At 42.4% G+C, this 12,661-nt stretch overlaps 3 protein-coding genes across 3 annotated transcripts; all 3 read left to right on the top strand.

The window, feature by feature from the left end:
• Positions 1-1,760: 1,760 nt before the first annotated feature.
• On the top strand, positions 1,761-5,026 carry LOC6643883 (lysosomal alpha-mannosidase). The gene is made up of 5 exons (XM_002066480.3): positions 1,761-1,841; positions 1,904-2,274; positions 2,339-2,812; positions 2,869-3,760; positions 3,818-5,026. Exons 1-5 carry the CDS (start codon positions 1,761-1,763, stop codon positions 4,997-4,999), a joined length of 3,000 nt encoding a protein of 999 aa, XP_002066516.1. The 3' UTR covers positions 5,000-5,026.
• A 451-nt stretch (positions 5,027-5,477) lies between these two features.
• On the top strand, positions 5,478-8,820 carry LOC6643882 (lysosomal alpha-mannosidase). The gene is made up of 5 exons (XM_002066479.3): positions 5,478-5,590; positions 5,699-6,069; positions 6,127-6,603; positions 6,663-7,536; positions 7,595-8,820. Exons 1-5 carry the CDS (start codon positions 5,507-5,509, stop codon positions 8,765-8,767), a joined length of 2,979 nt encoding a protein of 992 aa, XP_002066515.1. The 5' UTR covers positions 5,478-5,506; the 3' UTR covers positions 8,768-8,820.
• Positions 8,821-9,203: 383 nt separating this feature from the next.
• LOC6643881 (lysosomal alpha-mannosidase) lies at positions 9,204-12,437 on the top strand. The gene is made up of 5 exons (XM_002066478.3): positions 9,204-9,287; positions 9,344-9,714; positions 9,775-10,245; positions 10,308-11,127; positions 11,186-12,437. The coding sequence occupies exons 1-5, from the start codon at positions 9,204-9,206 to the stop codon at positions 12,365-12,367; spliced, it is 2,928 nt and encodes a 975-aa protein (XP_002066514.1). The 3' UTR covers positions 12,368-12,437.
• Positions 12,438-12,661: the final 224 nt, after the last annotated feature.

Raw genomic sequence — 12,661 nt, 5'->3', positions numbered from 1 at the left:
CCGTTGCAAACGGCTTGAACTGCTTCAATCAAACAACAACCACAAAATATTTCAAGTGTGGCTGCCTGGGTTCAGGCAAGTGAAGAAGCAGGAGCAGAAGCAAAAGCAGGCAGTCAGCAGGAGCAGAACCATCCGCCACTGTATAGACAAAACTCATCGACGAAGAAATACCTCAACGATGAGAATGATGTTGATGATGAACCCTTCGCCAGGCACTCGAGTGCATACGGTGGCTAGTACTTGAGGCAGAGTCTCCTCGTCGATTGTTTTCCATGAGACGAGTAGTCGGGCAGTTCTGCAAAAAAAAATAAACTCGAGTGAGAAGAAAAGTGGGTGAAAAATTGTTGTTTAGGCATCGCCGACAGAATCAACCGCAGAAGCAGCATTCGCCAGCCGCCTTTTGCCAGCCACTTCAATATCACATGAAAATATTTCATAAATTACGCGCCTAATTAAAAAGGGGAACCCCACATTGATCCAGCACCAGAACGAGAACCAGCACTCGAGAGGTTGACTAGGCTGACCAGACGACCAAGCCAGACGTCAGGGGCACAGGCAACTCCACACTTCTGAGCCAACCCTTTTAGCCTTACTCAATTATTGGTCCTCTGATTTATGGCAGAGAAGGAGATTGGCTTGTGGGTCCTAGACGAGTTATTGGTGTTTCACCCCTGCCACTTCATCCAACTCTCGTTGAAGCCCAGTGGAGCTTGGGCTGTTCATTTGCATTTTCGAAACGTACGGGGGTCCTGTGCAGGTTTATTGCTGGTTGACCACCACCACCATCCAGAGTCGATAAAATGGCGGCGGCGCAATTTCAAGTGCAATTTTCTTTTTGTTTTCCCCCATTTATTACGGCCATGTATCGATATGTAATTTGGCTCGTTGGCTACTCCCTAATATATGTAAGAGTACACTTGCAAATCATTCAGCCTTTTTTAAATTCAGTATCAAGGTTACTAGGAAAAATTCACAGTTTAAAGTAACACCAAATCGATATTATTATTCTAACTTCATTCCACCCTGAAATCAATCTTAATGATATATGGACATAACCGGACACATTTTTTCTAGAGCTCAATTCACTTAAATCGAAACGAATTCCTTTTTTTAGTTAAAAGTTCGAAATAATATTTGTTAAACAATTCTGTTTAGATCATCTCTTTAGATTACAATACACTGAACAGTCTCAATATTCTGAGCAGCTTAAAAATCGCACCACTTGCCAAACTCTCACTTGGGGACTCAACCAGCTGCATCTCTTACCCGTATAGCACTCAAATGCATTTTTGGTCTGACCGATAATATATAGAAGTCATGCTCGTCCTATTGAGTCGATTCCGATTTCTATATCAAATGTCCAAAACTAAGAGACTAGTTTGGAACTCACAGCACAGACGGACAGAAGGTCACTAATCAATTTCATTATACCTCCCTTTTGCATTTCCAGTAAGCAAACTATTTCAGCTAGAAAAACCTAGTGATAAGGAATCGCCAATTATGTTTTGTTTGTAGATTGCTATTTAATCGGTTTGCAGTCTTAAGTGTTATTCTTGAATTACCCCTCATGAAGTAATCATTATTACACATGTCTCAGCTTAAAATAGGAGCGGTTCTCAAGTATCGATTGCTTATCAGCTTGTGGCGATAGAAGCAGTACCCCCATTTTCGATGCATATAAAATGGTTGATCTACAGATGTTCTGTTAGTTCTGGCTTCACATTCACACAGAGTGCATCGTGCATGCCAAATCCGAAGTCATGAAATACCTTTGGAGCATTTTGCTGGTGGCTCTTTTAGTCGTTAACGTTAATCAGTCGGAGGCTGATTGCGGCTACGCAGTAAGAAAACTGATTTAATATTTTGTTTAGGGCTGTTTCCATTTTTGTAATATTGCTTTCAGGCATGTCATGAAACGAAACCAAATATGGTTAATATCCATTTGGTTCCCCATTCCCATGACGATGTTGGGTGGCTAAAGACTGTTGATCAATATTTCTACGGCCATAAGAACAATGTCCAGCACGCTGGTGTCCAATATATTTTGGACACTGTTATCTCTGAGCTCGTCAAAGATCCAAAGCGTCGTTTTATCCAAGTGGAAACTGCTTTCTTTAACAAGTGGTGGGTCGAACAGCCGGAGACGAGTAAGCAGATCGTAACAAAGCTTGTGAACGAAGGACGCCTGGAGTTCACCGGAGGCTCATGGAGCATGAATGATGAAGCGGCTGTCAACTATCAGAGTGTGATAGATCAGTATTCCCTGGGACTGAAGTAAGTAGTCAAATTTAATGACGGAGGTGACGGGAGATATTAAACAAAAGTGATTTCTGATTAGGTTTTTAGAGAACACTTTCGGAGCTTGTGCCCGTCCACGCGTCGGATGGCAAATTGATCCATTTGGACACTCTCGTGAGCAGGCTTCGCTGTATGCCCAGATGGGTTACGATGGCGAGTTTTTCTCCCGTATGGACCACAATGATAAGGACACCCGCATGGAAAATTTGTCCTTAGAAATGGTATGGGAAGCCAGTGAATCCCTAAATGACGACGCAAAGCTTTTTACTGGTTTGTTGTATACGTATTATTGGGAAACCCCTGGTTTCTGCTTCGACGTCCATTGCAGTGATGATCCAATAATTGATGGTGATAGCTATGATAATAACGTCAAGTCAAGAGTTGATGACTTCATAGCCTATGCTAAAAAAGTCGCTGCTTTCTTCCGTACAAACCACATTATGATTCCAATGGGAGGCGATTTTCAATACGAAGACGCAGAGGTCAACTTTAAAAATATGGACAAGCTGATCAAGTAAAAACTTATCAATTTGATTCATGAGCGTACATGCTTAAATATACTCTTTACAGATACATAAATGAGCGACAATCTGAAGGATCAAATTACAACATATTCTATTCCACGCCTGCATGTTACTTAAACTCCGTGCACGAAGGTCTTATGACATATCCAAACAAGACGCAGGACTTCTTCCCTTATGGCAGTGACACAAACAGTTTCTGGACTGGTTACTTCACCTCTCGTCCTACTCAAAAACGATTCGAGCGCGATGGAAACCACATGCTCCAGGTCGCCAAGCAGTTGTCTACATTCGCCAATCTCACCAGCGATAAGCAGAACGAAGATTTAGAGTACCTGCGTCGCATTATGGGTGTGATGCAACATCACGATGCCATCACAGGAACTGAGAAGCAGCACGTTTCCGATGACTACGATCGTCTGTTGCACGATGCCATTGTTGGCGCCCAAAACAACGCCATTGATGGTTTGCGCAAACTTACCAATTTACCAACTGGAGAGTTTGAAAGTTGCATGCAGCTGAACATCAGTGTGTGTGCCTTCACCAAGGACAGTGCAGACAATGTTGTCGTCACTTTATTCAACCCATTGGCTCACACGTCTACTGAATATGTCCGCATTCCTGTGAAAGAGGAGAGCTATCAGGTTACTGACGAGAAAGGCCGCGTTGTAGCTTCTGAAGTGCTTCCCGTCGCTTGGCAGGTTTTGGCCTTGGAATACCGTTCTAATGACACTCAACACGAGTTGGTATTTAAGGCATCTGTGGATAAGATTGCGAGTTACTTTATAAAGAAGGTTGACAGCGGAGATAGTGCAGTTAGAGCTCTTCCTAAAAAATCGAAGGCAGCATTCACCAGCAATAAAGATATCGCATCCAACCAAGTCAACATGGTGGAGACCTATGACGACAATGACTCTGGAGAAACAGTCGTTGAGAACTCGGTAAGTTTAAGAGCAAAAAATTGTCGTGTTTGTCCTAATATGATATCTGTTCTTTAGCTTATAAAGCTGGTGATTGATAATAAGACAGGCCGCTTGAAGACTGTCTCCATGAACGGCGTTTCTGAAAGTATTGAGCAGAAGTTCGCTGTATACAAGACGAAAGATTCAGGTGCTTATGCTTTCCGTTCCAATGGGGATGTCGAAGAAGTTGATGATGAAGTGGAGTTCACCGTGTACGAAGGTGCTTTAGTCAAGGAAGTCCATCAGCATGTGAACGAGTGGATCTCACAGGTTATTCGAATTTATGAAGGTATTAATCGGGTCGAATTCGAATGGCTCATTGGTCCAATCCCAACTGATGAGGAAACTGCTAGGGAAATAGTTACACTATTTAAGAGTGGAATATCGTCCAATGGCGTGTTCTACACTGATACCAATGGCCGTGAAATGCTGAAACGAGAAAAGAACAAGCGCGAATCATTCGAAGCCGATTTGAATCAGCAACCCATCAGTGGTAACTATTACCCTGTGACTTCTCGCATTGCCCTTCAGGATGGAAACAAACGTTTGGCCATTCTCACCGATCGTGCTCAGGGTGGTAGTAGCATTAACAATGGAGAGTTAGAGCTTATGCTGCATCGTCGTCTCATTCGTGATGATGGCTATGGTGTTGATGAAGTTTTGAGCGAGGAGAAGTTTGGCACTCCGCTGATTGCCCGTGGCAAAGTGTTCCTCATCCTTAATGTCGCCGACGCAAAGGCCACAGCTGCGGAGCGAGTGGAGGAGAAGCAAATTCACCTGCCCTACTGGAAGTTCTTTAGCAAGAGTAGCTCGGTTAGCAGTAGCGCTGTTCCACTGGAAACACCTGATTTCAATGACTTCCCCAATTCCGTCCATCTGTTGACCTTGGAGCCCTTCTCAGACGATGAGATTTTGTTCCGCGTGGAAAACTTTATGGATCACAATGAGGGGAAGGCTGTGAGCTTCAACATTCGTTCTATCTTTGATACATTGGGCGGCCTGGAGATCCGAGAAACTACTCTCGATGGTAACTTGCCCTTAAGCGAAATGAAGAGATTCAAGTTCCATCAAGATGGTGCTGGTGTTAGTCCTTCCACCCCGGAGTACTACACTGCCTCGCACAAGCCACTGGCAGTGGAAAAGTCACAAGATGTTGATGATTTCAGTGTTACCTTGAAACCCATGCAAATCCGCACTTTCATCATTAAAAGAGAATAACTTTTTTGTCGTCAATAATTACTATTTTTGAATAATAAACAATAATACTTAATATGAAAAGCGAACAACAACAAACCCGTTTTAATTTTGGTATGAATTCAAATATCTCTTATCATATTTGAGTGCAGTAGAATATTAACAACCCCAATTTCACTGTACTTGAAAATATTTATCATAAAGTATACTTATTTTCCAGCTACGGGTTATAAAATTAAAAATACTTTAGCGAAACAAATATATTTACGTATATTCCGTTATACTTGAAACTGTTTTTGAAATACTTGGTAAATTTGAATTACCATTGCTATGAGTTAATTGCCACAGAGCGGTACAGTTTTTATTGGCCTCATTAATGGCTTTATTGGTGCATTCAAGTGGCCATTAACTATGAAATCACGTATGGAACCCCCAAGTTTGCGGCATATAAACGAAGGCAGACTGCCTTTAGCAAACAGTTTACACTACTGTGTGGCTTGTTCAAGTTGTGTAGATTGGCTAGTCAGAGCAATGAATTTACTTGGCGGTATCGCGGTCTTCGTCACCCTTTTGGTGATAAAGATCCAAGACTCAATGGCAGTGTGTGGTTACGAGGTAACAAATTAATTAGTTCAATTAAGACTAATCACTTTAAATGCATTGTGAAATGTAGAGCGCAATTAAATTAACATATTGTTTTTCTACAATTAACTTCTGTTCTAGTCATGCCCGATCACAAAAGATAATCTGATAAACATCCACTTGGTCCCTCATTCCCACAACGATGTTGGCTGGCTAAAAACAGCCGATCAGTCTTATTACGGCTACAAAAACAATATTCATCATGCCGGCGTCCAATACATATTAGATAATGTGGTCACTGAGCTTCTGAAGGATTCGAGTCGTCGTTTCATTCAGGTTGAGACTGCCTTTTTTTCAAAATGGTGGAAGGAACAAACAGCAACCATGAAATCAGCAGTTAAGAAATTAGTGAATGAAGGGCGCTTAGAATTTACAGGCGGTGCTTGGTCTATGAACGACGAGGGCTCTGTTAATTATCAACCTGTAATTGATCAGTTTACGCACGGCTTGAAGTAAGTTGTCAGGTGGGTGATTGATGTAAGCAAAAGTAACTAAGTCCACATCTACAGATTCTTGAATGAAACCTTTGGATCCTGTGCTCGACCTCGCGTGGGCTGGCAGATTGATACGTTTGGCCATTCTCGCGAACAAGCGTCACTCTTTGCTCAAATGGGTTACGATGGCCAGTTTTTTTCACGGATGGATCACAATGACAAGGACACTAGGTTGGAGAATTTGTCAATGGAAATGATTTGGCAAGCCAGTGAATCCCTGCAAGATTTGGAACTCTTTTCGGGCTTGCTTTACGCCTTTTATTCGGACACTCCAGGATATGGCTTTTGTTTTGATGTGCTCTGCAATGATTCTCCAATCATAGATGGCAATAGCTATGACAATAATGTTAAGTCCCGGATCGATGAATTTATTAGCTATGCATCTGAAGTTGCTGAACATTATAGGACGAATCATATTATGATACCGCTTGGAGGAGACTATCAATATGAGGACGCACAGGTGAACTTTAAGAACATGGACAAGCTGATCAAGTAAGCAAAATCTCTTCTATTATTATTTTATTTAACTTAATCCACATTTCACTGCGTAGATACTTAAATGAGCGACAGTCGGAGGGATCCCAATTTAATATTTTCTATTCGACTCCAAGTTGCTACCTAAATTCACTACACCAAAGCGGCCAAACATGGCCAAACAAAGCACAAGACTTCTTCCCTTATGCTCATGAACCAAATAGCTTCTGGACAGGTTACTTCACTTCTCGTCCCAATCAGAAGCGTTTCGAGCGCATTGGTAACCATATGCTACAGACCGCCAAACAGCTATCTACCTTTGCTCAACTAGAAAGTGAACAGCAGAAAAAGGACCTGGACTTCTTGCGTGAAATCATGGGAGTGATGCAGCACCACGATGCCATCACTGGTACGGAAAGACAGGCTGTGTCCAATGACTACGATCGCTTGTTGCACAAGGCCATTGTGGGTGCCGAAAATAACGCCCGCGATGCTCTACGAGTGTTGACCAATTTGACCAACGGCGAGTTTGAGAGTTGCCTGCAACTAAACATCAGTGTTTGCGCTTTTACCAAGGACAGTGCTGATGATGTTGTCGTAACTCTCTTTAATCCACTGGCTCACACGTCTACCCAATATGTTAGAGTGCCAGTGAAAGATGAAAGCTACGAGGTTACTAATGAAAAGGGAACTGTGGTAGCTTCTGAAATTGTACCTGTTGCCTGGCAGGTTTTGGACTTGGAATACCGTTCCAATGACACTCAACATGAGCTCATTTTCAAGGCTTCTGTTGATAAGATAGCAAACTACTATATTAAAAAGGTTGATAACTCAGCCAAGGCATTCGACGATGGCGAAAGCAAAGTCCCTCTACGATTTAAGGAAATCAATTCATTGAAAAATACAGACACCTTTGCCGATGACAGCTCCGAAACTGTAGTTAAGACGTCGGTAAGAGTTTGTATTAAGTATTTAACATGTAGTTTAGTGACAAAAGGTTATTTTTTAGCTGATCAAATTGGTGATCGATAACGAGTCTGGACGCTTGAAAAATATTGAAATGAACGGTGTGTCCGAGAACATTCAACAGAACTTCGGTGTATACAAATCGTACGAGTCGTGTCCCTACACCTTCCGTCAAAACAACGACATCGAGGTTTTCGAGAATAATTTCGAGTTCACCGTTTACGATGGTACACTCGTCAAAGAAGTGCACCAACAAGTGAACGAATGGATCTCCCAAGTCATACGCATTTATGAAGGCGTCAATCACGTGGAGTTTGAGTGGCTGGTGGGTCCAATTTCGACTGATGATAACTTGGGCAAGGAAGTCGTCACCTACTTCCAAAGTGAAATCGAGTCAAATGGAGTATTCTACACTGACTCTAATGGCCGCGAGATCCTTAAACGCGAAAAGGACCAGCGTGAATCCTTTGTCGCTGACTTAAGCAAAGCTCCCAACAGCGGTAACTACTACCCAGTAACCTCGCGAATCGCCTTGCAGGATGAAAACAAACGCATGGCTTTGCTTAACGATCGTTCACAGGGTGGAACTGGGATGGATAATGGACGTTTGGAAATAATGCTACATCGTCGTCATTTCTTCAATGATGGTGGTGGCGTAGGTGAAGCGCTTAATGAAGAGCAGTTTGGTACTGGCTTAATTGCTCGCGGACAACTTTACCTTATGCTTAACCCGGTTAATAAGGGAGCTACAATATCTGAGCGATTGACAGAAAAGGAGATAATTCTGCCTTTCTGGAAGTTCTTCAGCAAGGCGAGCACTGCCACAAGTGCAGTTCCCAAGGCTCTGCCAAGTTTCGATGTTCTACCGGATTCTGTACATCTACTAACACTTGAACCCTTCACAGAAAAGGAAATTTTGCTTCGTGTGGAAAATATACTTGATGTCAACGAAGGAAATACGGTCTGCTTCAACCCACGCCTAATTCTTGATGGTTTGAGTGGCCAGGAGATTCGTGAGACAACACTGGATGGAAATCTGCCTTTGACGGAAATGAAGCGTTTTAAATTCACACATGATTCTAGTAGCGTTCAATCAAAGTCCCCTGAATATTTCACAGCCTCCTACATTCCATTGGAAGCTAAGTCACGCGACTTGATAGATTCCCAAATCTGTTTGGATCCCATGCAAATACGCACATTCATAATCAAAACATAAACAAATTGCAAATTTGAAAAATAAAGAGATCTTATAATCAAACTGTTTCTGTAGCAAATGTTTTTTAACCAAATACTTGGCTTCTTATCTTATTAGTCAGTTAGTACAAATTCATAAACTAAACTTAATCTTTAAGATTACGATGCAAAATAAAAATCTTTTGACTTATCGCATTGCAATTCCGTTCGATACAGAAGTTGCGGCAATTATGATGAATGATTGAACCCTTTGATTATCTGAAGTGACTTCCTTAATTGCCTATTCAACATGCTCCACTTATATATAATCCGAAGACCCCTCAAGTAGATGATTGCTTATCGTGCTGTTACATATTGCCTATATAAAAAGGAATGTGTATTCCAAAAAGTTAGTCAGTTTTCTAAATGATTGGAAACTACCTGTTGGGACTGTTCGGTGAAATCAACAATTTGTTACAATGAAACATTTTGCAGGTCTCATCCTTTTCGCGATTCTATTTGCAATAACGATTAAGGGATCGCAAAGTGTTTGCGGATATGAGGTAAGGATAATATCTAGAGATATTTTGAATAACTCTACTTTAATGCTTACTTTCAGTCATGTCCTCAATCCGTGTCCAACTTGATCAATATCCATTTGGTGCCCCACTCTCATGACGACGTCGGCTGGTTAAAGACAGCCGATCAGTATTATTACGGTCATAGGCAAAATATTCAGCACGCTTCAGTGAAATATATATTTGAATCTGTTGTCAGCGAACTCATTAAAGATCCAAGTCGTCGTTTTATTCAAGTGGAGACGGCTTTCTTTGAAAAATGGTGGGTGGATCAACCAGAAACCACCAAGCAAATTGTGAGAAAATTGGTAAACGAAGGCCGCTTTGAGTTCATAGGAGGAGCTTGGTCCATGAACGATGAGGGTGCAGTGAACTATCAGAGTGTGATCGATCAATTTACTTTGGGATTGAAGTAAGAGTTTTTTTAAGGATTTTCGAGGTTGATATTCTAGAACTTCTCTTTGTAAAACAGATTCTTGGATGACAACTTTGGAGCTTGTGGCCGTCCCCATGTTGGTTGGCAAATAGATGCCTTTGGTCACTCCCGTGAAATGGCTTCTATGTTTGCTCAAATGGGTTTTGATGGCGAATTCTTCGCCCGCATGGATCACAGTGATAAGGATGTGAGATTGGGCAACTTGGGACTAGAAATGATCTGGGATGCCAGCGAGTCTCTAAGCAATCTTGAGTTCTTCACCGGCATGCTTTACAATCATTACTCGGCTCCTCCTGGTTTCTGTTTTGACAGGCTTTGCGGGGATGATCCAATTATTGACGAGGAGAGCTATGACAACAATGTTAAGTCCAGGGTCGACGATTTTCTAAACTACGTGGCTGGAGTTGCGGAACACTACCGTTCCAATAATATCTTAATACCTATGGGTGATGATTTCCACTATGAGAACGCCCAGCAAAACTACCAGAACATGGACAAGCTCATCAAGTGAGTCAATCCTAATCCCTCTCGTTCTTCTTTTTTCTAAACGGTCTTTTCAATACTCTAAGGTATGTCAACCAACGCCAAGCAGATGGATCGCGGTACAATATTTTCTACTCAACAGCAAGTTGTTATCTGAACTCTTTGCATAAGGGTCTCCAAACATGGCCCAATAAGACCCAGGACTTTTTGCCACATTCAAACGAAGCCAAGAGTTACTGGACTGGTTACTTCACTTCTCGTCCTACCCAGAAACGATTTGAGCGCGATGGTAATCACATGTTGCAGACCGCCAAGCAACTTTCAACCTTTGCTAATCTCTCAAGCGATAAGCAAACCAAAGATTTGGACTACTTGCGTAAAATCATGGGTGTGATGCAACATCACGATGCCATAACTGGAACTGAGAAACAGCATGTTTCCGATGACTACGATCGTCTTTTGTACGATGGCATTGTGGGTGCCGAAAACAACGCCCGCGATGCTCTTCGAGTGTTGACCAATTTGACCAATGGCGAGTTTGAGAGTTGCATGCAGCTTAACATCAGTGTTTGCGCTTTTACCAAGGACAGTGCTGATGATGTCGTCGTAACTCTTTTTAATCCATTGGCTCATCCATCTACCCAATATGTCAAAGTACCAGTAAAAGATGAAAGCTACGAGGTTACCGATGAAAAGGGAACGATAATAGCTTCTGAAGTTGTGCCTGTTGCCTGGCAGGTTCTAGCACTGGAGCACCGTTCCAATGACACTCAGCACGAGTTGATTTTCAAGGCTTCAGTCGATAAGATTGCAAGCTATTACATCACAAAGTCAAAGAGTACTAAGACATCCGGTAGATGGACTTTACCTGGCGGCAAATCAGAAGATACTGTGCTAGAGACTTCGGTGAGAGATGCAAACGTTTACAGAAAATCATTCAACTAATCTGAATTCAATCCAACAGCTAATCAAACTCGTTATTGACAAGGATACAGGTCGCTTAAAGACGGTAGAAATGAACGGCATTTCTGAGGAAATCGAGCAAATATTTGCAGTCTACAAGACTCGAGAATCTTGTCATTACATTTTCCGTGAAAACGACGAAATCGAAGTTCTAACCGATGATGTGGAGTTCTCGGTATACGACGGTACCTTGGTCAAAGAGGTTCACCAGCAGGTGAACGAGTTCATTTCCCAGGTTATACGCATCTATGAGGGGGTTAACCGCGTTGAATTCGAATGGCTCGTGGGTCCCATTCCCATTGACGGCGATGTCGGAATGGAAGTGATAACACGTTTCCAGAGTAGTATTTCCTCAAAGGGCGTTTTCTACACCGATTCGAATGGCCGAGAGGTGATGAAGCGAGAGAAGAACAAGCGGGAATCTTTTGATCCTGACTTAAGTATTCAACCCACTAGCGCAAACTATTATCCAGTTACTTCACGCATTTCGCTGAACGATGGAAGTAGGCGCATGTCACTTCTAAACGATCGCTCTGAGGCTGGCACAAGTATGGAAGACGGCCGATTGGAACTCATGCTCCATCGCCGACACGTATTTCACGATGGGTCCGGCGCTGATGAAGCCATAAACGAGGAGCAGTTTGGCAAGGGCTTAATTGCACGCGGAAAAATTCAATTGGTACTCAACAAGGTAGAAGACAAGAACACAATTCCTGAACGCCTAGCCGAGAAAGAGATTCATCTGCCTTTTGCGAAATTCTTCAGCAAGCGTAATACGGCTACAAATAAGGTTATAGTCAAGACACTTCCCGATTTCAGTGACTTCCCTCAGTCGGTGCATCTGCTGACTCTGGAACCCTTCTCAAAGAATGAAATTTTGTTCCGCGTGGAGAACTTCCTAGACCACACTGAAGGCAATGTGGTCAGCTTCAACATTCGCTCAATCTTCGATACTTTGGGAGGTGTGGAAATCCGTGAAACCACACTCGATGGTAATTTGCCCCTCAGCGAAATGAAGAGATTAAAGTTTTACCACGACGGAGCTGGCGCTAGACCCACAACTGCTGAGTATTTCACAGCTACTCATAAGCCTCTCGCCGCTGACAAGTCCCAGGAGGTGTCCGAATTCAGTGTCACCTTGCAGCCCATGCAGATTCGCACATTCATTATCACATACGAGTGAAGAAAACATAGATCCCATTGCATGTATTAAGATTTTTACTATATCAATATATGTATATCCTTAACCAAAATCTCAGCTTGTTTCTACAGATAAATCTTTCAGCTTCTCCATTCGCCTAACTCGATCCCCTTGAAAAGCTTTGATGCTTTATAGAGCTTAACCGACTTAAGTTCCTTCCGTTTTCCTATTTTGTGTTCTGTTTTTGCATTTTTCGAATGCAATATTCTTGTTGTTTGCGTTGTTGTTGCTGTTCTAATGCTGCTAATGTCTAGCACTCCAAAAATATCGTACCAT

Source organism: Drosophila willistoni (genome assembly GCF_018902025.1).
Source record: "Drosophila willistoni isolate 14030-0811.24 chromosome 2R unlocalized genomic scaffold, UCI_dwil_1.1 Seg167, whole genome shotgun sequence".
NCBI lineage: Eukaryota > Metazoa > Arthropoda > Insecta > Diptera > Drosophilidae > Drosophila > Drosophila willistoni.
Note: the sequence above shows the minus strand (reverse complement) of the source record. Positions and strands in the feature narration are given on the sequence as shown.

Excerpts from the sequence above, each read along its gene's own strand:
- LOC6643883 (XM_002066480.3), top strand. The coding sequence starts at position 1,761 with ATGAAATACCTTTGGAGCATTTTGCTGGTGGCTCTTTTAGTCGTTAAC. Across the intron at positions 1,842-1,903 it reads AGGCTGATTGCGGCTACGCA|GCATGTCATGAAACGAAACC; the intron begins GTAAGAAAACTG and ends TATTGCTTTCAG. Across the intron at positions 2,813-2,868 it reads AATATGGACAAGCTGATCAA|ATACATAAATGAGCGACAAT; the intron begins GTAAAAACTTAT and ends TACTCTTTACAG.
- LOC6643882 (XM_002066479.3), top strand. The coding sequence starts at position 5,507 with ATGAATTTACTTGGCGGTATCGCGGTCTTCGTCACCCTTTTGGTGATA. Across the intron at positions 5,591-5,698 it reads TGGCAGTGTGTGGTTACGAG|TCATGCCCGATCACAAAAGA; the intron begins GTAACAAATTAA and ends CTTCTGTTCTAG. Across the intron at positions 7,537-7,594 it reads AAACTGTAGTTAAGACGTCG|CTGATCAAATTGGTGATCGA; the intron begins GTAAGAGTTTGT and ends GTTATTTTTTAG.
- LOC6643881 (XM_002066478.3), top strand. The coding sequence starts at position 9,204 with ATGAAACATTTTGCAGGTCTCATCCTTTTCGCGATTCTATTTGCAATA. Across the intron at positions 9,715-9,774 it reads CAATTTACTTTGGGATTGAA|ATTCTTGGATGACAACTTTG; the intron begins GTAAGAGTTTTT and ends TTTGTAAAACAG. Across the intron at positions 10,246-10,307 it reads AACATGGACAAGCTCATCAA|GTATGTCAACCAACGCCAAG; the intron begins GTGAGTCAATCC and ends CAATACTCTAAG.